This window comes from Ambystoma mexicanum, chromosome 8 (assembly GCF_040938575.1).
Source record: "Ambystoma mexicanum isolate Mex_15411 chromosome 8, UKY_AmexF1_1, whole genome shotgun sequence".
NCBI classification, from domain to species: Eukaryota; Metazoa; Chordata; class Amphibia; order Caudata; family Ambystomatidae; genus Ambystoma; species Ambystoma mexicanum.
In genome coordinates this window covers 1,520,346,977-1,520,371,625 of record NC_090929.1, presented here as the reverse complement: position 1 = coordinate 1,520,371,625, position 24,649 = coordinate 1,520,346,977, and the positions used below count along the sequence as shown (strand labels likewise).

At 44.7% G+C, this 24,649-nt stretch overlaps 1 protein-coding gene across 1 annotated transcript in view; it reads left to right on the top strand.

Annotated features, from left to right (window-relative positions):
- Positions 1-24,649, top strand: part of CFAP43 (cilia and flagella associated protein 43) — a 1,012,780-nt gene that overhangs the window by 360,069 nt on the left and 628,062 nt on the right. Inside the window, exon 9 of the mRNA XM_069611745.1 lies at positions 15,004-15,120. Within this exon, the coding sequence (XP_069467846.1) occupies positions 15,004-15,120 (117 nt within the window). The remainder of the gene's footprint in view (positions 1-15,003; positions 15,121-24,649) is intronic.

Here is a 24,649-nt window from a genome sequence, read left to right as displayed (position 1 = left end):
CAGTGCAACTATATGCCATTAAGGCATTGGGTATGGATGGGGTATCCTCAAGAGAGGAAGGGGAATACCATGCCTTGTCGGATGGTGCCTTGCTACTCCCCTGGAGGTTGTCTCCCCCATGTGATCCTCCCTCCGATAGCTGCCCCCAGAGTCAGGATCAGGTAGTGACTGCTGTCCCCTGGCCATATAGTGAGAGGTCATCTCCGGGAAAGGAGTGATGACACCATCCGATTCATCACAAAAGGGTGAGAGGTATGAGAATGTACTTTTTTCTTCTCGCTCCATCTATCAGACCCAGCACACCAAGAGCCACAAACTCCCACAGAATGTCCAGTATCTCTACCCATCTGATTGGCACAATATAGTTCCAAACTACATTGTCACTCTCTCTGCACACCACACAGTCCTTGATATGGTACTGGCGAAGTAAACTCCCCTCCCCTTGCTGGGAATTCTGAAGACTGTAAGTAACAGTACTCTTATTTCCAGCACTGTCGACCGGGCAGGCTTTCTTCTTTGCCCAACTATATTCTGCAGTGGCTCCCTGGGATCCTGTTAGTAGATCCACATCACTAGTATTATGTTGCAGATGTGGGAGACAAAGTCACTGACACGGCAGTAGCTTCCATTATTTATTGAGCCAAAATGACAGCATTGATGCATGTTTCCAGGCCCCCCAGGAGTAGTTCACAACACTAGCTCTCTCACTACCTACAATAGCTCTCCTGGAATAATCTTGGCTTCTGGACTACCACAACTGATCACTCCGAATTGAATTGTTTTTCATACAGGCAAAGGAGAAAACAACTGCTAACTATGTGTCTATAGATATATATATATATATATATATATAACAGAAGCCTTCTGATTTCCAAACATCCCTCTAACCATTTTCAGCAGCAGATAAAGCTTTCTTTGTCCAATACAAACAGTCCTCACACCAATCTCTCTCTATAGTCCGTTGGGCAGACTGGCACATAGTATAACTAGAGATATTTCCCACCGTGAAAGTCCTCTGAGATGTCTCTTGGGTTAGGGCATGTCACTCTGCTTGACACATTACTGAAAACTTAAGACCTACTGGTCTCTACTACCTGTTGTGAATTCACATTCCTCAATAGGCATTTCCTTCAGGAAGTAATCATGCTCACTTCTCAATCATCCTCACCACTTCTTCTCTTCAATATTCAATCCTTATTTATTCAGGAATGCTGTAAGACAATGTTTAATTATGCAATGTCAGTAGGACAAACCCAAACTGTGCCACCGAAATCTAGTCTACGCCGAAAAGAATTGCCCTTGGTCACTGTGATTGCAGTCAGCAAAGATTTTATTTTTTTCATTTTTTCATTGCCCCTTTAGTTGTTTACACGTGTTTCGGCCTCTCAAGGGCCTTTCTCAAAACAGAACTTATTTTTGGGCAAATTAAATCATTTTCATGGTCTACCAATCATTTTACAAATATGATTAGAACATATAATTGGATTAGTAAAATAAACATGAATTAAAAGGAAAGTAAAAATCAGGTATTGTAGTCACCATTAATTTTGAAAAGGGCAATCAAAAAATGAAAAAATAAAATCTTTGCTGACGGCAATCACAGTGACCAAGGGCAATTATTTTCGGAGTAGACTAGATTTCGGTGGCGCAGTTTGGGTGTGTCCTACTGACATTGCATAGAAACCAAGGAGGGGGGGGACTGGTCCTTCCTTGAACCACCACACCAACGTGACACCATACCCAACAGGTGGTACATTGGGGTCGCCGGCATAAGAAGCTGTACCCAGAACAAACCCCCAAATAAACAATGTTTAATTATGGTCTCTTTTGCATTCTGCATTCCATATTTTCTTCTCTTAGTTGTTACTTTGCATTCAAATCAGAAGACAAGTATTTATCAGGAGCCTAATAGCTTTTTTCAGTCATAATTTGGCCAAATATGTATTTGAAGCAAAACCTTTGAGTGTTCCTTAAAGGGTGCAGACTAAATAGGTAATAACTAAACGATTGGTGCTTGGGGTATGGATCCGAATAAGTGATGGGGTAAATGACGAGTCCTTCTGATAGTTCCCCATATCTGTAGAACTGTGATCCCAAGTCATCCTTGCTCCTAGCTCCAGGCATCTGCCCCTATTGATAGAGAGGTCTCAGGCAGATTCCCCTATCTCTCTTGGACTGATGTCCTGAGACCGTCCATATCTGCACTGTGTAAAGCAAACAGTGACCGTTTCGTTTTTGGCATTTTATAGTGATCACTAACACATCTTTCTTGGATTTAGTGGTCTTTCTTGTGTGGTTCCAAACACTTTGGGATGTTGTTTTGGTCCTTCTGGACCTGCCGCTTCCGGGGGCCTCTTTGCTTCTTCCAAGTATTCTTCCACCTCCTCACTCAGCCTCACTTTATCACCCTTCTGGTATTAATGTGCCTCCTTCTTCCCCCTCCTCTCTCACTCTCTTCTGGTTTTCTCCTACCTCTTCCTCTCTCTGCCGTTCTCTAGCTCTCTTGTGCTGTTCTATTTCCTCTTCCTCTCGTCTCTCGTAATCTCTCTTCTAGTGTCCTCTTTTCTCCTCTTCTCTCCACCTCTATCTCTCTTCTGGTATTGTCCTTCCTCTCTCCCTGACTCTCTACCTCTCTCCAGATGTTCCTCTGTTTCCTCGCTCCCTTTTCTGCTTTGTTTTCCCTCCTCACCACACTGTCAAGCCCCCATTTCAACTCTTGAGATCCCCTTTGCACCCGCAAACCAACACCTATCTCCCACCCCACCCCTCTGCGTCAACTCCTTTTTATACTTGGGGCCTCTTCCTTCTTGTCTCTTTACCAGGAGCAGTAGGCACACCTGGGTGTTCTTCAATCCAGTCACAGGGATTGGATACTTGCACTAGGCTCCACCTCCTTCTCAGATTAACAAACGTGAATCTGTTTAACACATTCTCAGTCCTCAGCTTTACTGATCAAAAGGAATGGCTCCTCCCTAATACCTAGGTCCACACACCCTCCACTCCCCACCCTACCCGAGATTGGGTGTTCAGCTCCATACTGTTTCTTCCCCTGGTTGCTTGCAAATTCCTTAGTGCCAAATTGCCTGCCCTCCACTCCATGTTGTTAGCACCGCGCTCCCTTGTTTCACTGCTTCCCTCGTTGTGTTCTTCCCAACTATGATTGATTGTAAAGCACTACGTTGCTTCTTGAACCTAGCTCTGTGTTCAATAAATTCCCCAATGTTAATAATAATATAAAATGGTGGCTACCTGACTCCACCATGGTACTCCCCAAGTCTGGCCTAACCATGTCTGGGAGCTTCTGAGCTTCTCTGGCTATTCGCCTCCCTGCTGATTTTCCCCACGCAGATTTTTTCTGTCCTCACAATCTGCTTTGTGAACGGCATGGTTCTCGGGTATCTCCATAGGTCTTGCTTGCAGTTAGTCCGCAGGCCGCGCTGGTTGGTTATTGTGAGGGGAGATTTTTTTCTCTGGTGTCTGGGTTGCATGGTACTAAACCATCTATGATGTTGAGGAGGTGAGAGAGATGTCCCCGGCACCCTTGGTCACACTGAGCCCATCTCCTGGCCTCTCTGATGTGGCTCCATCGCATACTCGATTTTGTATTGAGCCTCTACTTAATATGTAGGGAGGTGTATGTTCTCAGACCCTTGTTCCTCTATATTAATGAAAAATGTGCTTTGGGGGAATGCTCTCAAAATTCCTGGGCCATTCCTAGGTATCCTTTCTGCCATATTCTTGCCTATCTTTTTAACTTTAACCTTGTTGGGGATGTGTGGTAAGTTGCCTGAACTGCCAATGAAGATATGTGCGGGGGGAGCGAGCCACCAGGAACTGGGCTGGTCTGACTATTACACAATGTTCCTGCCAGACTGTGGATGAAGTGGGATCCCGTCATCCACTACCTCCTCTCTCGAGAAGTTCTATCCTTCCCAGAGGAAGCCCTTTGTGCCACTGCTCCTCATGACTCCATATACCAGAATGCATTGCCAAGGATCATAGGGGCTCCAAGAACAGAACTTCCAGCTTACAGGACAGAGAGCCACTCTGGGTATGAACCTGCAGAGTTTGAGAACCCAGAGGAAGGAGTGTACCCATCTTAGCAAAACTTGGAGAAACAGAGCAGTCTGAGTACTCAAGCACTTTGTGCATGCTGCTGCACAACAGACTGCGGATGGGAGAAGCTGTGGAACACTGCGGAGCACCTCCCACAAGAGACACGCAATCTAAATGGCGCTGCACGCGGTGGGTGCCTTTCAGACCTTGTGGTCCTGTGTTAACCGCCAAGTAATTACCCAGTGCCCGACTTGAACTAATATTATCATAATTAACATAATTAGGGATCCCCAGTGGAATAACAATGAGAGAATTCAAAAAGGTACAGGGAATAACCAGACATAAATTTAAAAAACCTGTATAAAAGGGCTTGAGAAAGAATAGTCTGCTAGAAGATCCTGGTGAAAACGGAAGTGATGAACATTGCTCCCGTGATACAAGTAGAGTGCGCTTCACGGAAGCTGACAGCCTGTAAAAAAGTAGAGCTTTGGAGAAATCTTAAGAAGGCCACTAACTCGTAGAAGGCAGTCCAATCTCTGCAGAGCTGGAAGGAAAGACTAGGAACTGCTTGTAACTGGAATCCTGATGAGGTAGGCTTGCCAGAGGTGAGCTCAAGCACTCCCAAATTCCTAGGTGAATTGGTAAGCCATGATGCAAGCCTTCCCACCAGCAACCCCTGGGAATGGAGCAAGGCCTGATCCATGGCAGGAGGGTGACATAATAGCGACTACCTAAAAAGGAACTTGAATGTAAGGGGGAGAAATAATCAACCTGTTGTAAAAGTCAAGGTCCGTGGAGTACTTGTCATAAATCCTCTTGTGACAGCCAAGATCCAGGAAGGTCCTGTTGTGCATCCTCAGAAGCCAATGAGAAGGAAAGACCTTCTGTATATTCTGAGAAAGCCAAAGTCAAGGGAGGGCCTGGAATGAATTCTGAGAAAAGCCAAGTTCCAGGAATTACCTGTTGGGACATCTCAGAAACTTGAGGTCTAGAAGGGACCGGTATTCAAACCTGCGAGAGCCAAGGTCCGGGAGGGACATGCTGTGAAAACAGAGATCCAAGATCTAGGAGAGACCTGGGAGTTCTGAAGTCTAAGATCTAGGAGAGACCTCCCATGAAGGTTAAAGTCTTGCCAGTGGGGAGAAGCACAAGTGAACAGTGCCAGGCCCTGGAGAAGCCTGTGAGGGAAAGCTGTGGTACTGAGCACCCCAGAGATGTCTTAAACACATGATGAAACAGAGAAGCTGAAATACCCTACAGACTGTGAGTAACTCCTGAAGGAGCATTCCCAGGAACAGGTGTTCATTTTAGTTTCATTAGCTTAGGGATAGACATTAGAGAATAGGATTTAAAACTCCTTTGTTGACCGAACATGGGAACATTTGGGTCATTAGCACGGGGTATCCCAGAGGCTAATAGACTTCTGAAAATTAGGTCTAGAGCTTTCTGTTGACTACATCTTTTCAACTTTGTAGACTAGGGTGTCTGGGAGAGGACAATGACTGTTAAGATTATGATTTGCTTTATGATTTAGACACTACAATCTTTAGGTGTCAAAAAACGCCAAGAGAGACCCCACATTTGTTATCTAATCCTGGCACTGTTTACGTTAGAAAGTCCTTATTATTTCTAGAGAAAGACCCATAGTCCATATAGATATTTGGTCTAACCCTTCCTTACAAAATTGAGTAATGACAACATTCAGTTTACTACCTTAAAACATTGTGTCAAGTGCGTCATTTGCTCAGGCCACCAAAGATGTCCCTTTTGCTGGTTATAGTCCACTAGTCAGGTTTACATGTATGCCCTGTCAGGCCCGATGGCTCCAAAGAGGAAATGATGGCAGAATAATCCCCAAGATGATTCTCTCTGGGAGGATGGTCATCACTGTAGCTGATGCAGGGATGGCCTCTCCTATGTTTAATTTAAGTTGGGTCTTTAGGTATATCTCCTTGTCCCCATACATTCAGTTGATTGGAATAGTCTGATTGCAGAGGATCTGCTCAGGAAATATGAGGTCCACTGATACTGCAGAAGGTTATCGTGGGTTATATGGATCAGCTGACCACATTTCTCGCTATATTGCAAGTCTGGCACTCCTCAGTGTGATGCGATTTTTGGGTTAAAATGCACTTATTCCTGCATCGAGAGCACAGAACGGACAATGGAACGGTGAAACTAGTAGATGTGAAAAACCTGAAGGTGTTTCACAACTCAGTCCCTGCGGATCCCTTATTAAGGTGGCCATGGAAGGGCCATCGCTACTGGATCACAACCCTGGGGCTTGACAAGCGAGGGAGGATCACCTGGATAGGGGGTCCTCAAGGAGTTGGGAGGAGGCACCAGAAGGTGAGACATGGTATCCCCCATTTCCTGGCAGTTATTTACCCCACATTCCGTCTACCTTTAAGGGGTACAACAACTCCCATAATTCTCCTCCTTTCCTTATCTGCCCAACTACTGAGGCGAGCAAGAGGAAGACTGAGACTAGGAAGATTACTACTAGTAATTTGGATTGGCCTTATCTCACTAATAAGGCCAGGCAGGGTCAGGCACTCACCTGAAACACATGGAGTGTTATCCAACGTATAAAGGTGCAGCACAAAAGACACAGAGAGTGAGATCAGGGCCAAGAAGGAAAGCAATCTGAATGGTGAGGCAGAGAAGCAGCTGAGCGAGAGCTGTTGAGTACCAGGCCAGGGAGAGCGGGACTCTGAGACGCCGACAGACTGTGAGTTTAGGCAGGAGAAAGCGTGGCGAGGGACTTGTGTATCCAAGGAGCCAGAAGCGTTCAGAGAATGGAGCAGAGGGGCTGGCTAATCCCTTTCTTCTGTAGGGTAGGAGATTGCTCGTTTCCCACCCTGGGGCTGCAAGTCTGCCCGGGAGTGTCTGAGGGGCAGGTTGGCAAGGCCCTAACCTCAACGAGCTGTGTGTTGAAGAGCGCGCTATCACAGCTGGTGAGTTCAAGGAAAGAAAGAGCCCGGTTTGTGAAAGGCACGACTGTGTCAAGCTACAGAGATGCGCACAAGGCTACAGGTATAAAGATTAAAGGCATTTGAAGTGGAAAACTGATTGTAATTAACCGGCGAGTGAGCCAATGAGAATCAAAGTAACGGAGCAGTGATGTATGTGAAGACATGTTATCGAGCGCTCCTTTGAAAGTTAAAAGAACTGAGAATAATGAGCGCAATGTATGGAACTGATATTAGCCGTTTAAGGGAAAGCCACAGAGTAAAGAGAGCATGCACAGATACCGAAATGCTGAGATAAAGTGAACTGTGTTTTTGGTTAAATAAGTCAGAAGTTAAAAGAAGAAAACCCTATTGTCACAGTGGTCACGCATAGGGGTAAGAAGTTCTGTGACAAAGTGATGATTAACAAGAACCCTACTGCTGTTGTGGTCATGCATAGGGGTGAGAATACTGTGTGGCTGCGAAGGTGTCTAACAGACAAATATTGAGAAAGAGAAGCACAAAGGTTGGGGAAGGGAGTTTTCTCCAAGCTCAATGAAGCAGAGCTGTGAAGTTGGAAAGTGATTCAGCACTGTGAGGCAAACTTAAGCAAATGAGACAACAGTGGAGCTGTGAAAACATTGGAAGGCAGGAAAGGGATACCTGTGAAAGTAACTAAGAAGGAACTTTGTGAATAACTGTGTGTTTAAGAAGTGTGAAGCCGGGTGAGGGAAGCCTGAAAGAGTACGTTCAGAGCTGTGATATATATTGAACTAATGTTGAGTCACCTGACGGAAGCCTGAAAGACTCCTGTTTAAGATGTGCCCACTACCCACCTTGAAGCAAATTTTAAAGAACCCCAGTGACTTAAGCTTGGGGAAGGGAGTTGTAAAACACCTAGATTGCCGTTGTAACATTCTTTTAATACACTCTTCTGTTTTTCATGCATTTTCCCACACTTAGTTATTGTGAAGCACGAGGGCAGGTATAGATTTCTGACACAGACCTTTTCTTTGTTTGACTGACTGACTTGGACTACTTTATTTTATCTTGATGGTCAAGACTACTCCCATTATAGAATTGGGGCCAGCTAGGAAGTCTCCAACCCCATTCAAAACTTAATAAAGGTGTTCAAACTTGTATCTTTGTGTCTGTGTCTAACTTTTGATACCATGCCTGCCTCACATAGAGTAAAGCTAAAAAAGCCTGCACATTGATGTCAAAAAGGTTACTATTAAGAGTTTGTTCCATGTTCTGTCATGCCAGGCTATGTTTTAGTTCATAGTGAGAGAGGGTAGTGTCTTAAACATCAGGACCAGATCACCACAATTACCCACTCAAGTCCACTCACCCTGTTTTCATCTGAAGGGTTGGGGAGGAGCTTACTCCAAGGGAAGAACGCATGTTTTCAATTTTAGTGTAAACTGTGAGGGATCAGAAATGCGAGATGGACAACTAGATGGAGTTTTATCACAAGTAGGCATTTTATTAAACAATAAAGGTGTGGTAAATGCGTCACTGCCCCTACTCTAACGAGGAGTTCCCTGCCTATCAAACTAAGACTAAAGGAAAACACTCTAAAAATGCACACTAATGCATGCAACATAAATGATGTAGGTATCATATGGCTGGGGTCGAATTCAACAAAATAACAAGTATATTCACAACATAAACTCTGTAATAAGGTTTCCTTGTAACCTGGATCGGATCCCCTTCCTCAGAATCAATGCAGGATTTTCCCAACTCAAAGTTTCATGCAAGAAAGTTCTTTTCAATAGCCAAGCTCTGTTCCAAGCGTAACACAAAGTTCTCTTCACTCCAAACGTCTTTTACTTGCCACTTGGATTTGTATAAACAAGCTTTGTCACTCTTCAACAAATGACTGCTCAAAATTTCCAAAAACTCTTTCGTAATCAAACATAAAATACTTTATCTTTCCAGTTCTTCATGAACAACAATGGTTTGTCAGGATAGTTTCATCACAGTTCATTACAGCACAACAGTGGACTTGACACTTTCTTTCTACCTGAACCTTCCAACACAATGCAGTACTTCACTGTCTTCTTCCTGGTCCACTAACCTGCCAGGACTAACCACTTAAAAGTCCCTTACTTGGTATACTTGCCTGCCAGGACAAAACTCCTACCACTACTACAAGTACTTGGTGGTGAAGCCGGTTTCAACATTTCAGAAACGTCTTTGACTTTCAACCACATTAAGATTCACAACTTCTTCAATAAAGATACAAGAGACATTGTTTGTTCCTCTGCTTTGTTTGGCACACGAAAGATTATTTTCCTCACCCTCGCCCCCCTTAAGGATTGCTACAAGGAGGGCTTCTTTCCTGTCACCTCTGATTTCTTTTCACTACACCATTCCACTGCTGGCAATAACTCCTGATCAAGTTTCTCTCTTTAGGAAAACCGTTTCCTGTCTTTCAAATTGCCCTTCTTTGATTTAGGCAATGCTGGTTGCCATCCTGTTCAAATATTGCCTCCTCTTTACTTTGGCAATGATGGTTATAATCTTTCTGCAATATTGCCCTCTGTTTACTTTGGCAATGATGGTTACAGTCTTTTTCAATTATTGCCCCTTCTTTACTTTGGCAATGATAGTTGCCGTCTTGATTCAATACTGCCCCCTCTTTACTTTGGCAATAATAGTTGCACACTTTCTTCTCTTACTTTCTCCCAATCTTATTATCACACCAACATTGCATCCTTTCATTAGTTTGGTATTCAAAATGCTCGCAAGCAGTCAGCGGTTGACTGCGGGGCACCCCGGGGGTCACATGAGGAAGGCCAACTCACCGGTCTCTCCATGCGTGTCCGCTCGACCCACTGCCCCTGTGACTTCTGCTTCTTCAGTCGGTTCCTGAGCTTCTGACAGCTCTGGTTGTGCTCCGGCAGCCCACACCTTCCCAGAATGGAGCCGGCTCTGTTCCTCCATACTCTGGTGCTCGCCAGCCACCGGAGTAGGACACAGGGGAAGGAGAATTTCTCTCTCTCACGGGACAGCCTGTCAAAGCACCGCTTTCTGCTGCGCGACCTCTGCATTTCAGGTTTCCGTCTCAATGACTCTCTCAGCACCATAATCCACTGCGAACACAGCAGCGATCCTAGCGTCCTCGTTTCTCCACCTCTGCTGCTCCCACTGCTGCTGGATACTCAATCTGCTTCTATTTGTAATGGCCTGCACCTGAAGGGGCTGCATATATTTAAATGTCACGCTCAGGTGTGGGTCATTAGAACCACTAGACTGCATACTGCAGTTCTGTGCCTCTGAGGCCCTCTTCCTTGTCCCAGTACCTAGAGCATTATGGGACTTGAAGTCCTGAATGTCCAGGTTTCCCTTTATATCAAAAGCTTCAATTTTACAGTAGCCCATTAAGACTGTGGAATCATTAGGGAAGTTAGAGGGTTCTCACAATTTTCCTGACCTGATTCCCCTCCCATGTGAACCTCCCACAGAACACCACATCCAGGGTCAGGACGTGTCTGCCTTTCCCTGGCCACATGAGAGGGATGCCAGACCAGGGTCTTTGGGATAATCCCTTCTGATTCATCACAAAACCTAAGTATTTGTAGACATTAATCCTCACACCCATCCTGACAAGTATAAAGTTGTGTTAAAATCTACAGTATGCCATGTGAGGGGGACGGCAGACTCAAAATGTAGGGAAATAATGTACGTGTAGCAACTAGAGGAAAGTGATAATAATATTGTAAAAGAAAAAAGCGATTGGTTGGACCCAGGAGACGAAAAAAAGTGAGTACTTGTGAGAAGTAAATATGAGTTGAATAAACTCCTGACTGAAAAAGCTGCATATGCTTTATTTAGGACAAAATGTACATATTTTGAGGGGGCGGGAAGTGTGGTCGACTTCTGGCGCATGATTAAAGAAGATGGAAAGAGAGAAAGTCATTAATGCTAACGAATTGGACAATGGAGTAAGATCTAATTTGCCAGACACCATCAACAAAGGATTAGAGGAATTTGCTGACGAACGGGAAAACGCTGCACTATGGTCTGATGCCTTGAATTTGGTTAACATTGCCAAAGCCACAATTGAGGAAGCAGAATTACTGGGCAGGGGTTTTTCCACAGAAGAACTGAAGAAAATAGCATACAGCCTGAACACCAGGAAAAGCCCAGGTCCCAGATGGATTTCCAGTGGAATTCTACAAGTTAATGCCAGAGAATGTATACTCACTGATGTTGCATATGTTCAAGGAATCCCTTGAGACGGGTCTCCTTCCATCAACCATGCAAACATCTCGGTAATGCTCACAAAAGACAAATGCCCCTACTTGCTGGCAAGCTAAAGACCCATCGGCCTAATTAGTACGGATGGCAAGATACTGGCAAAATTACTGGCACGACATTAGGAACAGGTTCTACTAAAATGGATAAATCATAACAAAACAGGATTTGTGAAAGGTAAACATCCATCAATAAACATGAGATGTCTTTTTCTAAAGCTGCGTGCAGGAAGTAAATTGATAAAATATGTAATGACTCTCCATCTGGATGTAGAAAAAGCATTTGACAGTATTGCCTGGGATTTCCTCTTTATAACTATGGATAGTTTGGGATTAGGGGAAGGATTCATTGGATGGATACAATTATTATTACCAATGGATGCATTTCAGAATATTTTGAACTGGAAAGAGGGACTAGACAGGGATTCCCTCTTTCACTGTTACTGTTTGTTCTTGCAATGGAACTACTAGAATCAATCTTAAAAGAACATGAAAGGATTAGATGTGTGGATTGCACAGGATTGAGCAGAAATTATGATTTAACGCAGATGACCTGATGCTAGTGGTACAAGATACCACAGATTTACCACCAGCAATAATGGAAAGGCTAGAGGGATTTTGAAGAGTTTAGGGTTATACAATTAACTGGCAGAAATCTGAGACTATGCCAATAACATAATTCTGTAATAAAACAGAATTTATCAAGGAAGGTTTCCAGTGGTACCCTTCAAAAAGGAAATCTCTTGGGATATGGCTTACAAAGGAATTGGGACAAATAAGGGACATAAACATGTTGACAGCAGTGGAGAAATTTGAACAAGACATTGAGAGATGGTCTAAGCTAAAACTTACACTGTGGGGTAAGGTAAACACAATTAAGATGACCCTGCCGCATTAATTAATTACATTTTGGAAATGATCCCATTACCCACAAAAAAAGGAACCATGACAAAACTGGATAAATTGATAGAAAATAATCTCTGGGAAAATAAACGGAGGATGAAATTGTGGGCACTTAGTTACCTATGAACAAAGGAGGCATGAAAGTACCCATGTTTGCGGTGTAGCATTTGGCTTTTATGGCTCGCCACCTTGTGCCTTTCTTGGAAGATGATAGACTTGTCTAAGATAATGGGTCTATATGCGCTATGTTCCAGGAAAGCTTTGACCTGGCTGCATCAGAAGGTGAGACCTAATGGGAAGTCACCTTTCTGGCCCGTGTGGTTCTTGGGTGGTGTGAAATAGCACAGGGACTTAGTTGAAGAAGGTGCTTAGATTACTTTATCAAAGTTAAAACCGAAACACCACCTACGAGGAGATGCAAGCAAAGAATTTCGATTTTTATAAAATGCATTGGGGGATGCTAGTTCCATTGGAGAAGATTTAGGAGACACCATTATACAAATTGCAAAACAGGATCACTCGGCCTCTATGGTGTATAATCTTTTACTGGGGGCTAGAAAAGGGAACTCTTATGTTAATCGAGAAATGGTGACAAAACCTCTCATCAGGTATGGATGAAGTAAAATGGGAGATAATGTGTAGTAACATACCACTCATTTCTGTAAATGGGGAACATGCAAGACAGATAACAATGCTAAACAGAATATTCTGGACACCCACCAGGATGTTTGAATTGAAGATGTGTGATTCAAATATGTGCTGGGGGTGTAAGCATAGAGAAGGAACATCGGAACACGTGATATGGAAATGTAACAGGCAGAGGGCATTCTCAGATGAGGTATGCACATTGATTAATAGATTATTAAGATTGTTCATAACATTTGATTTTGAAACCCTGGTGCTAGGAGATGACCTTCTCATAGTTGTTATCTAGTCCAGAAAAGAAATGGCTGTTCAGAGCCGCGATGGTGGTAAAAAATAGGATTCTTAAAGTTTGGAAATCTGACAGAAGTCCTTCAATGAGAGATTGGATTAAACAACTTTATAACTTGTCATTGATTGAAAAAGTACTATTTTCACAGTAGAAAAATATCACTTTTATTAAAGAATTTTGGAGTAGATTTGTAGAACTAGACTTGTAAATGTATATATTTGCATACCTTGTGTTTTATTGTGTCACGTATTGTATTGTATTGTATTGTATTGATAGTTTATTTGTATAACACCTATACACACGTGTTTCAAAGCGCTTCAAGGCAAGGGAGGGAGCAAGGGAAAATACAATGACATTCTCCAAGGCCTTGAGACATTAAGAATGTGAAATTAACTATCATACTAGGCCTGACGACATTTCAGATAGTGCAAGAGCTTTGACAATGATAAGGAGGGGAGGCAGGGGAGTGGGGAGGTGTATAGGACATGAGACGGACAATGACTTTCATACTAGGCCTGACTACATTTCTGGTAGTGCAGGGGAATGACAAAAAGTGACGTAGTAGGCCTGAAGAATGTACTAGGCGTGAAGAATGTACTCGAGATAGGGATTTGATCACTCATTTATTAGGATTCTTTATGGCTTGTTGTTTAATGTAAATAAGTGTAAATATGACAAAAATAAAGATGGACAAAGGAGATATGAAAATTACTAGAGAGATGTGGATGAGACAGAGAAGAGGGGGTAACAAACGAGAGAGAAGAGGCATGAGAGTGAGACAAAAGAAAGTGTGACAAATTAGAGAGACAAAAGGCAGAGAGATGGCAAAGAGGGAAGCAATAAAGAGGAAGAGAGAGTGGTAATTCGTGCTTGGATCGGGGAGTGGGAAGAGAGCGCGAGAGGCAGAGACCGCAGTGATAAATGGCTAATAAAGGAAAGCTCTTAGGCTTCCAAAAGGCAATTGATCCTAAAAATGTTCACACTAACTCGTCCACAGTTTGACATTATGAAGGTAAATTCACAAATGCAATTAGTAGGATATCTTGCACTTAAGGTGAGCAGTAGGCATAGTTAGCCACCCTTTTACTTTTACAACAGCTGAGGATAAGGAAAATGCGAAAGGATGTGACATATCGCATTGCCACGCCTGAGGTCCTCTTTAATTGTTCGTTCTTGTCTTGCATTAACCCTATTGCAAATTGCATTCATTTAATTTTGGCTCATCCATCCCCTGCACTTCCCCTGGATGCTATGCCTTTATTTGTTCTGCCTATGCTACTTTATGGTGTCAGTTTTTTACATTATTGAATGTTGCACACTCCATTTTTGTTATTGTATCCTATGTTTAATAATAGCCTCAGATGAAGAGCCATGGAAGTTCTCGAAACACGTGCTAGGCTGTTGCTTGTACTAAACCTTTGGACTTTAAAGGCTGCTCTTCCATACAAATCACTTGGACTAATTATCTTTATTTTGCTATACTTGGCGCAGTGAAACTGGGACTTGTTTGTGTTGCAATTGTACCTAGCTCAGTGGAATCATACTGGAAGTATATCCACACTACACAGATACCTGCAGCCTTGTTGCTCTTTGGCTAATCTATACTTACAAGCCGTGTTGATCGTGACTTTTTCTGCCAGATTGTAGAACCTATGTGAATGAGTATGCTACCTTTCAGCCGAGTACCTCTTTTTAATGCAGAAGGGTATTCAGAGAGTTTATGGAAAATTAAAGGACCTTTTTTCAATATGTGCTTATTACGGATAAAGAATTGTTTGACTTGAAATGTTCAGCGCAAAATGTAACTGCTCTCCGTTCCGAAATGTTGCAGAAGCTTTCCTCTTTGTGATACTGAAGTAATATTTCATGATTATTTCTTCAAATGCCATTTCCTTAGGGGTCACTCTATATGTACGATCTTTTGGACCCTAAGAATGTTTCCCAAATCCTGAGTGAATATAAGCGAGACGTACTGTCGGCTGCCTTTCTGGTTCCAGGAGACAAGCATTGTGTGGTAAGAACATGTGTACTTTCTTTAGTCTTCGCTTGGCTGTTAGATTGCCTTCTATAGCCCTGGGGAAAGGGAACTTGAGCTAAAGCTGCAGCTCAACAGCTGTTTTGCAAGACATAGGGGTCATTACGGGGTTGCCGGTAAGCCGGTCACCACATCACGTCCTTTCCATTTCGATCACTTTAATGCCTCCACCATTGTGCCTAGAAGTTACTGTGCTATTATGAATTATATATATCTACGAAAAGGTATCACTTCAGCCAAGTTGAGAGTAAATGGTGAAGGTGACTGTGCAGTGACATATACAGCTTGAACAGCCTATGTGGATTGAACCAACAAGCCTCTCTCCTTTCAGTTTACTGCTCGCTTGCACAATTACCAGTTCACATTCCATTGAAGTTAGAAAATGACTACCCATAAGACACACTGGACCAGGGAATGGATGGCCCTTTTCATCTTTTTTTGGTGGGTATGTAGATGCCCGTGATTAGCCAGCCATGCGAGAAGTCCTCTACTGTGAACCACCTGTAGCTTGAAGAACATATATTTATAGGCTGTAACCCACCAAGCTGAAGCTAAGCCACGCTTTAGCTCCATGTGCCAGTCCATAGAATATACATGTGCATATCAGTCTAATCCCAGCCATTAAGGCTGTCCAGCCTCATGATAGCCACATCTCCTCTGAACATGTGCACCAACAGCAACCCAAGCCACGTGTTTTGGCTTCTTCAGTGAGGAGCAGCTGATTCATTGCTTACAAACACATGTGTTGCAGGTCTGTCTTTCTTCGTCCCAATGAAATGGTTTTAAGAGTTGGAATGGTGTGCCAACTGACACGGGCCTCTGGGTTGGAGGGTGTTTTGTGGTTGGATGGGACTCCCTAGCTCTACATACAAGTGGTTTTCATAAACTGAGGACAAAAGAGACATAGGCCACTGGGAAATAGATAGGACTGCCCTTTGCATCAAATTGCCACACATCTTGTCGGTATGGTTCACAATTGTGGGACACCTTTGATGACTTCAATTATTTATTGGGGACTCCAGGCACCACACAATACCCAAAGGGAGATTTTGTAAGATTACATAGCTGTAAGCACTGTTCTTTACAGGATGGGCGCCTTTGCCATCCTCCCTGCCTTACTTTCCTTGCTGTGTCCCCTCCATCACTCTACACCATGCTTACATAGACTGAGGAACTCTCTCTGCTCCCAATGCTTCCTGTATAACTAAGCTTACTGGACAAGTCTCACCATCTCCTAAGTATATCCTAAATACATACCAGGTTCATCAGTGGACCTACTTTCTGGTTACAAAGCATACTCTAGACCTCACTAACCTGCATGTTCCATCCCTTTATCTTCTCTACAGCCAAGCCTGCATGGGGCGAAACTCATTTGAAATAAACACATTGAAGCTCATTGAGGGTCCCACACAAGGGCTACCTGGGTAATTCATCTCCCAGACAATAACAAGGCCTCCCCAGCAGCGTCCTCTCCTCTTTGAAGATTTATTACACACAGATCCCTGCATATTTTTACAGCCCAGCTGTAGTTATTGAAAAGGCAAACACCTGTGCTTAGTATCAGATCTGTTTCTATGTATTTTAACAGTTTTTCCTCCACCTTCGGGAATGTTAGCACTTACCTGGGATTGCTGAATGCAACATTTTTCCTAAGCGGAACTCTGCTGAGTTATGTATTATTGAGGCGATATGCCCCGAGGTGGCGGGCCAACGCTGTAGGTAACGGCCCGCCGTCCAAGTTAAGAGCCCACGACCGAGGGGCATATTGCCATTAGCACCCAGTAGTAAACCTAAACAGGTGCTAATGGTTTGTTTTTCTTAAATGGAAAGTATTTTCCTTCCGTGAACAGGTCGCCTTGTAGAGTCCTGTTCGTGGAAAGAAAATATTATACAAACATGGCCGCCATGGAACAGGAAGGCAGGGCTCTGTACGGATCCCCTCTTCCATTTCGATGGTGGCCAAATGGAGCAGGCCAGAATCTGCAGGAGCTGAGGTACCGCAGCAGTCGGGTAAGTGGAGATTGGGGTGAGGGGGGATTACAGATGGGTCAGTGGGGGGAAGATGGAGGGCGGGGGAACCGCCCATCATGCGGCTTGGAACGCAGGCTTAGATTAGAAGTTTCAGCCTGCATTCTGTGCAGTGATGAATCCTGTAGAGTTACCACTGATTCCCTGGCAAGGAACTCCTCCCGTGTGGCCAGGGGACCGCAGTCATTCCCTTATCCTGACCCTGGGGGTGGTACTATGAGCGAGGATCACATGGGAGGAGATGGCTGTCGGGGGACTCCAGGTGGTGACCCCATCAGGAGACACACATTATTCTTCCCTTTCTAGAGAAGAAAACCTCATAATTCCTAAATTCTTGATGGCTTGTTGTCACCATATAAAACTCTCACATTGTAAAACCCAGAAACCCATTCCTGCAAATTACATGAGACAAAATATCATTCATGCCTCACACACACATAACACACACCTAACATCTCCTGTTTCTAATGTTTTTCTAAGAAAAAGTTCTAAACAACATCCCTTTAGAAATCCTAGAAAATTCCATGGACTCCAACTCCGATAAAGCCTCAAGTACTGATACAAGGAAGAGGAAGGAGGAGTGGATGCAGATTGAAAGAAAAACAAAGTTGAATATGCAGACTAGTTGTTTTGGTGAATCACGAGGAAGCAGTACGGGAAAGGAACATGCTGGAGGAGACCGAGAGAGCAGGCACTTTCAGACAGCAGCTCACAATTGCAAGAGTTACATACCGGTGAGCTGGTAATTGTAGGGAACACTGGAGGAAGGCCTGAAGTGTGAAGGAGGCCGACCCAGAGAGGAAGCTCCATCACAGTGACGTGCCATGGTCGGGAACACTACAAAATACCGGTGAGTCTGCCCTGAGCCATTGGGGTCCCCAGGGCGTACCGACAGGCATGTACGCATATAAATCAAATAAGAATATTTGAATACCGACCAAATAAAGCACAGAGATAGAACTTGAAGCAGTTCCCATGTATAAGGTGTCAATGTGGGAAAAGTTGGAGCAAGTAGTATCTCAAGCAAATAAAGTAGAAACACATTAAAGCAATACAACTGTGTTATACTAAAGAACAGTGAAACTGAGAAGAAGTCCTGGTGAAAGGAGCACATCAGGCAGTAAACATTTGGGGGGAAGATACCTAGCAGAGAAGTATACCAGGGGATCTGCAAAACCCCAGAAAGGGGTTCCAGGGTAGTATACCAGGCAATCCATTCAAAGTATATGGAAGTTATAAGACAATGTGGGAATATAACAGGCAGGAGAGTATACCAGGGGATCCGAAGTTTCCATAAGTGGATTCCTGACAGGAAGATATACCAGGAGATCCATTAAAGCTAGAACATATTGTTTGTTCAAGAACTTTCTGAACTGGGTATGAAGAACCAAAGAAATTGTTTCAATGAGACACTTTTGCCATTCTCAAAGCTATTGTTGTTTGAAAGAGACATTTTTGCCATCCTACCCAAATTTCCAGGGGAAGAGAACCACCCTGTGGATCCAAGGATTTCTCCTTGGAAAGTACTTTCTGTTGGATTTATCCATTTGCTTTAATTACGAACACATTTTGCCAAATATAAGTCAGAGATATTTCCTTACACCCTTAGTTGATCATTTATAGTGTGGCAGTGTAAGATCAGTATGTTATGAACACAAGGACAGTTTGACGATTTCACAGACTGATTTTTAGTTTCCTAGTTAGGGAAACTCTCTTTAGGATAGGCCCAGAGAGGCCAACCACCAACCCTTTTTGTTTTAATAAAGAAGTCTGTTAGTGAAAATATTACAACTTTGTGTCCGCCTCTCATCTCCGACCCCTCACGGTGCCTCCCGATTGGCTGACTCCCCTGCCGAGTGTGATAATGACGGATCTCACTGTTCAAATATAAAGAATAAATGTGGTTGAGTCGGCTCTCCTCCCCCCGTTGAGCAGCACGGAGTAAAGCAGTCCCTGTAGGCAAGATGGCACACTCTGGCTCAGGTTCTTAACACAAAGGCAGTTTAAAACGTGGATCGATGGCCCGTCTGGCCTTCCACGTTAAAGTCTTACTTTCCAATTTCCAAAACACAGTTCACCAAAAAGTTCACGTCGGTCCCACTCTGTCAGGCTCAGACCTTTCACAGCAAAACAAAACACTCACAGGGGTTCCCTTCCCCAAGCTTATTATACTTCTGTCTCCCTGTCTTGGACTGTTTAATGTCGAAGACTTTCAAATGTGCGTTTTTCTTTTCTACAGACCTCCGCAGGACCACCGCAGGACCACTTCGACTTTCCAGCTTTCAGCTGACACTCCTATGTTATTTACCCCAATGCTTCCTGGTCTGGGTAGTTCACTGTATTATGCACCAAAGTTCAACGTTCACCTTTTTAGTCTCCCTTTTTCTCTGGGTTAATTTTGATCACCTCGCTTTTACAGTTCATTCACTTTATCGCTATACACCTTTCACTGAGACATTCGAGTGGGCTTCTTCCTTTTCGCCGGACCACTTTGTCACTCAGTATCGCTGCCTTTACAGCTATCGTTACTTCAAGGTTCATTCGCAGGTCTGCCTTTCTTCATGTCTCATCCACACATGTGCTCCCTTCAATTGTGCAATATACTGTTGCCACTTTAATCTTTCTTTAGCAAACACTGGTCTCTCATGTCGCTTGCCAACTTACCAGCTGTGTACGTTTCGTTCTTGTCTTTACTGTCTTCCAATTTACAAGTCAAGGTTAGTACCGCAGGATTGGCCTCGCCTCCCCAACTCTGCCGTTCACCTGGGAGGGTCGCTGGTGTCCTTGAAACACATTGCAGCCTTCTTGCTTGGGATTTGGCTTTCTCCACGTGTCTTCCGTGGCGTTTTGGAGGCAACAACCTCCTGCAGGGAACTCCTGGGGTTCTCCACCCATGTCGCTTGTCCCTTGGTCCGTTTCTCTGCTCCAGTAGTTTTGCCTTTGCCCCGGAAGTTCTGCTGTTACCCGTGTTCCACCTCGCTCAGAGTGTGTCTCTATGTTCTGCCTTTTATCCCTGTGAGGAGTGCTAATTGGTGTCAGATGTATGCACTTAGAGTTAATTGCCTGACTTTGCCTGACCCAATTAGCGGTACTTGTAAGAGTTAGCATTGTTACTCTGTCGCCTCTTCCTCGGCCCAGTGTCTGCGTAGAAAAGGGGTGAAGGGGGTTGGGACATCGGAGAAACCTATGAAATAAGAGGGATCATGGGTATGGGAAAGGGAGGAATACTGCATCTCACCATTGGCTGCCCCACCACCACTCCCCGAAAACCCCCAGGGTCTGGATCCAAAGGCGATGGCCATGTCCTAGCCTCCTGGGAGAGAGATCCCCGGGGACTAGCAGGTCAGAAACCCTTTGCTTTCGTACTCTATGCTTTTAGAGTTTGCCGACAGTATTACAGACTTTAATTGCACCTACTGTGGTTTACTTTTTAAAGGCAGGCAGCATTTACATTTCTTTTTTTACCACATTGGAAAATGAATATTTTATACAATACAATATTGCAAACTTAAGCTATTCATTCCTTTAATCATTTTGCCATATGCGGCCATCGGCCTGGAGTCAGTCATCCCCCAATACCATAATACCATGCTCCTTACCCATAGCAGAGCCTTTGCTTTGGGGTTGGCACGGATGTTGGTGACCAGTAACACCTTTTTTTCGGACCAGCAAACTACAAGTCTGCCGGTAGGGGTTGTGAACTACATGCAGACCTGACCTGCCGGTAGTTCTGGCCCCTACCGGCTGATTTTTTCACTGAAGCACCAGCACCGTTACTAACGGTGCTGGTTCTTCAGTGCTGCCATTCGCATGGAGGACTCCATGGGAATGGTAACTACCATTCCTCCGCCGCCCGTAATATCCCGGTAACACTGGGATATTAGGTGGCCAAAACGGTAAGGCGAGTGTGCCGGTAACTCGTTGGTAGCACCGGCAGGTTATCAGCAGACTCGTAATGAGGGCCTATGTATCCATCCTCATATGTCATCTCCATTTTAAAGCATTTCAAGTCCCATTCTCATCTCCACTCTGAAGCTCTTATTTCATTGACAATAGTTTCGGCTTACCTAATAGTCCAAACTAAAAAAGTGCTTGAGAATGGATCCCTGTAACTACCAGCTCCTTGCAATGATTGATTCAAGTGGTAAAATCTTCTCATCATTTCTATTAAGCCAGCTAACCATGTGGGTCAGTACGAATAATTTGTTAAAAATGCAGCAAACTGGTTTCAGGAATGGATATATCAATATGCACAACATCTGATTGCAGATACTTGTAGCTATCCGGACACCATGCTATATCTGTTACATCGACTACGCTGGGGCATTTGACACGGTTTTGTGCAATAGATTATGGGAGAAGCTAACATGATGGAGAGTAGACACTAACATATTACATTTTATTAAACAGATGTACACACATACCTCTGTGGTTTGTCTGGTTGAAGATGGTTTGATCATGTGTTCTATCAAAAAAAAATCATCGCTTGAAGGAGGAGTGCGTTTTGGCACTGCTGGTCTTCAATCTGTATGTGGTTGACATGGAGGTGATTCTGAAGGATTGCCATAATTTCACCCACAAAATTGGCCCAGAGCATATACAATGGATCTCCTACGCTGACGATATGATCCTCTTGGATTGTATCCCTATAGGATTACAGTGATCCATGAATGCTGTATACGTTTTCACGATAACTAACAATCTGAGAATGTATTTAAAGAAAAACAAACTCATGGCTATAGGTAAAGGAACCCATAATGAGAAGAACTTTGCCTGGAAACTTGGTGGCGATAGACTGGAGATGGTTTACACTTAAACCAATGTGGGCATTCCCATTAAGAATTGTCAGACTGTGACATTCTATGGGAGTGTACTCCCCCCGAAAACATAAAAGAAATGGCTGGTGATAAAGAATGTTATCACTAGTAAAGGTGGGCACCTTTACTAGTGAAGGCCTTTTAGAAATCTATAAGATTAGTGTTATTATTGGCATGCCCTCGAGGCCCTGCTAGAACGTAATGTGCTCTGGCTTGATATAATTAAGAGGAAATTGCTTCGCTCTCTGTTAAGCCTTGCTAGGTCTATTCTTGAGAATACCTACATTTCACTGAATACCATTTCCCTGAATGAGAACTCTTTGAAGTTTTTTTTCTTTGAATTTGGTTGGGTAAGTCTTTACATTTTAAAACATATATGGGGGTGGGGGTAAGGGTATAGGATAAGGTAGGGGGAGTGTGGGGGACAAGAGGGTCTCCCCCACATAATGAAAAACAAATTTGGAGAAAAATAAATTTGAAGATTTCTCCATTAGGAGAAATGGATTCGGTGAAATCACATACATCCCTATTCCTGTGGAAGCTTTGAGATGTGAACTCAGGCTCATCTCTCGACTGTTGTGGAAGATACAGCGCTTTCAATTATTTGCTAAAATATCTTGGGCAAGAGAGAATAGTCATAACTTTCCCAATAATTCTCACGTCAGGCCTATTGTGATCTCAAGAGAACCTCAATGTCATATCTTAAAGCTATTGGTATTGACATTGCTACTGAGGAATGCTGCTATGAATTCCATTCCAAACTCAAAGGGAAAACGGCGTATTGGGATCGCTCTCAAAACAAATCTCTGCTATCTTCTAAGAAAATATATATTCTGTATTCCACACAAAGCTTCCCTTTTGGGCTTCCGTGTAGTTATCTGTTGAAACAGTGTGATCTTAATCCACGTCGCTGTATCCTGTACTTCTCCAGCATGGGGTCTGGCATGGATTCACATGCTCAGCAATATTCCCCATCGTCAGGCTGGGAATCCTCGCTAAAGAAAAAAGTTTGAGTTTAGTTTCAGTTTGGTTCTGAACTGTCTTTCTCCTAGTAAACAATCGCTGGTCTCTGGGTCATACTGCCCCCACCAATGACTGCCATCTACCTAAACCCCCCCTCAGACAGCCATCTTCAGATTTTTACTGCACGTTCAAGTGTTGGGAGTCCTCGTGCTTAGCTCTCAAGTTTTTACTGCGTATTGCGTTTTTTCTAAGAGTTTACTCTTATTTTTTTTGGTCAATTGAGCCTCACGCTCCACCGATTCATCTTCCAATTAACGGGGACCCGTTTTCAGAAACCTCTACGCCCCTCAAGGACGATTTCTCATTGAATTTTACTTCTTGGAGGATTCCGGAAGATCTTTGAGGCCTACCCCTCGTGGACATGGCCAAAGACAAAGGAGACTCGACGCCTCTGTTCAGGGTCTGCCCAGGAGATGGACTACAGAACATTTTCAAGGAGGATGGGCACTCCTGGTGCCTTTACTGCCTACACTCAGACAAATCGCACGTGGAGGAGGCCTGTGCGCTCTGCAAGGACATGTCCTACCGCACCATGAAGGACAGTTACCAGCGGCTCGCTAACTGGCTGGAGAGAAGGAGCCCGGCGGCAGGTGAGCCCCAGCAACGTACTTCTCCCAAGAGAAAACCTGAGCGGTCTTCTAAGACCTTTGAGGGCGCTCTGGCGACAGGGGCCCAACAAAAGGCAAAGCACCGCAAGTCCGTGGGCATCGGGAGCGCAGTTGGGTCGAGCTCCACGGCTGCCAGGCCGGGTGCAGCATCGCCGATGCCATCAGCCACGACCCAACGCTCTGGCTCGACGAAAAGGAAATCGGACAACCCGGGTAAGCTTCGGGAGAATGCCCGGTCGAATCCGACGGAGAAAGCCAAGGGGGAGCGAGGTGTTGACCCCCCCCACGGTGAAGGCCTCAGTTGCGCCTAAGGTCATGAAGGCCCAGGTTCACAAGGCTAAGGCTTCGATTGAGGGAGTGGCAGCGTCCCTGGCCAAGACCACGGATGCAGCCCCAGTGGACACGACCTCCAAGCCAAGAATTTCCCTGCCTGCCCGGAGGGTATCGTCTTTCCTGCCCATCGAAAAGACCCCCGTGAAGCCCCTGGCTTAGAGGGGGGGAGCACGGTAGTCATACTGGACTCGGAGATCTCCTCCGAGGACGAGCTGTCGGGCCTTAAGGCAGTTCTTGACAAGAAGTTTGTCGAAGTCAGGTCCTTCGGGAAGGACCCCGTCGAAGCAGATGTGGAAAACGACGAGGGAACCGACGAGGAGCGGCAGGACGGCGAGGAACCGGAGGACACCACGCCGCTGCCGATGCTCCCGTGGCAACCGTTGCCACCACTGATGGACAAGTCAGAGGACATCTTACTAGCCCTGCACACCCTGTGCTCAGAAATAAGGACAAGGATGCCCCTACCGCCGGCGGACGATCCAGCAGTGCCTGGACCGTCAGGAAGCCCCCCACACAAGGGGAGGCGAGTCCATCCGCCCCCACCCTGCCATCCTTCACCTCCATCACCTCCGCCGAGGACGGGGACGGACGACGGCGGTGACGACGGAACAGATCTCCCGTCGCCCCCACCCCGGGCTTCCCCGCCCGACGAAATTGGCTCTTTTCACGCCATGATCGCTAGGGCCTCAGAGCTTTTTC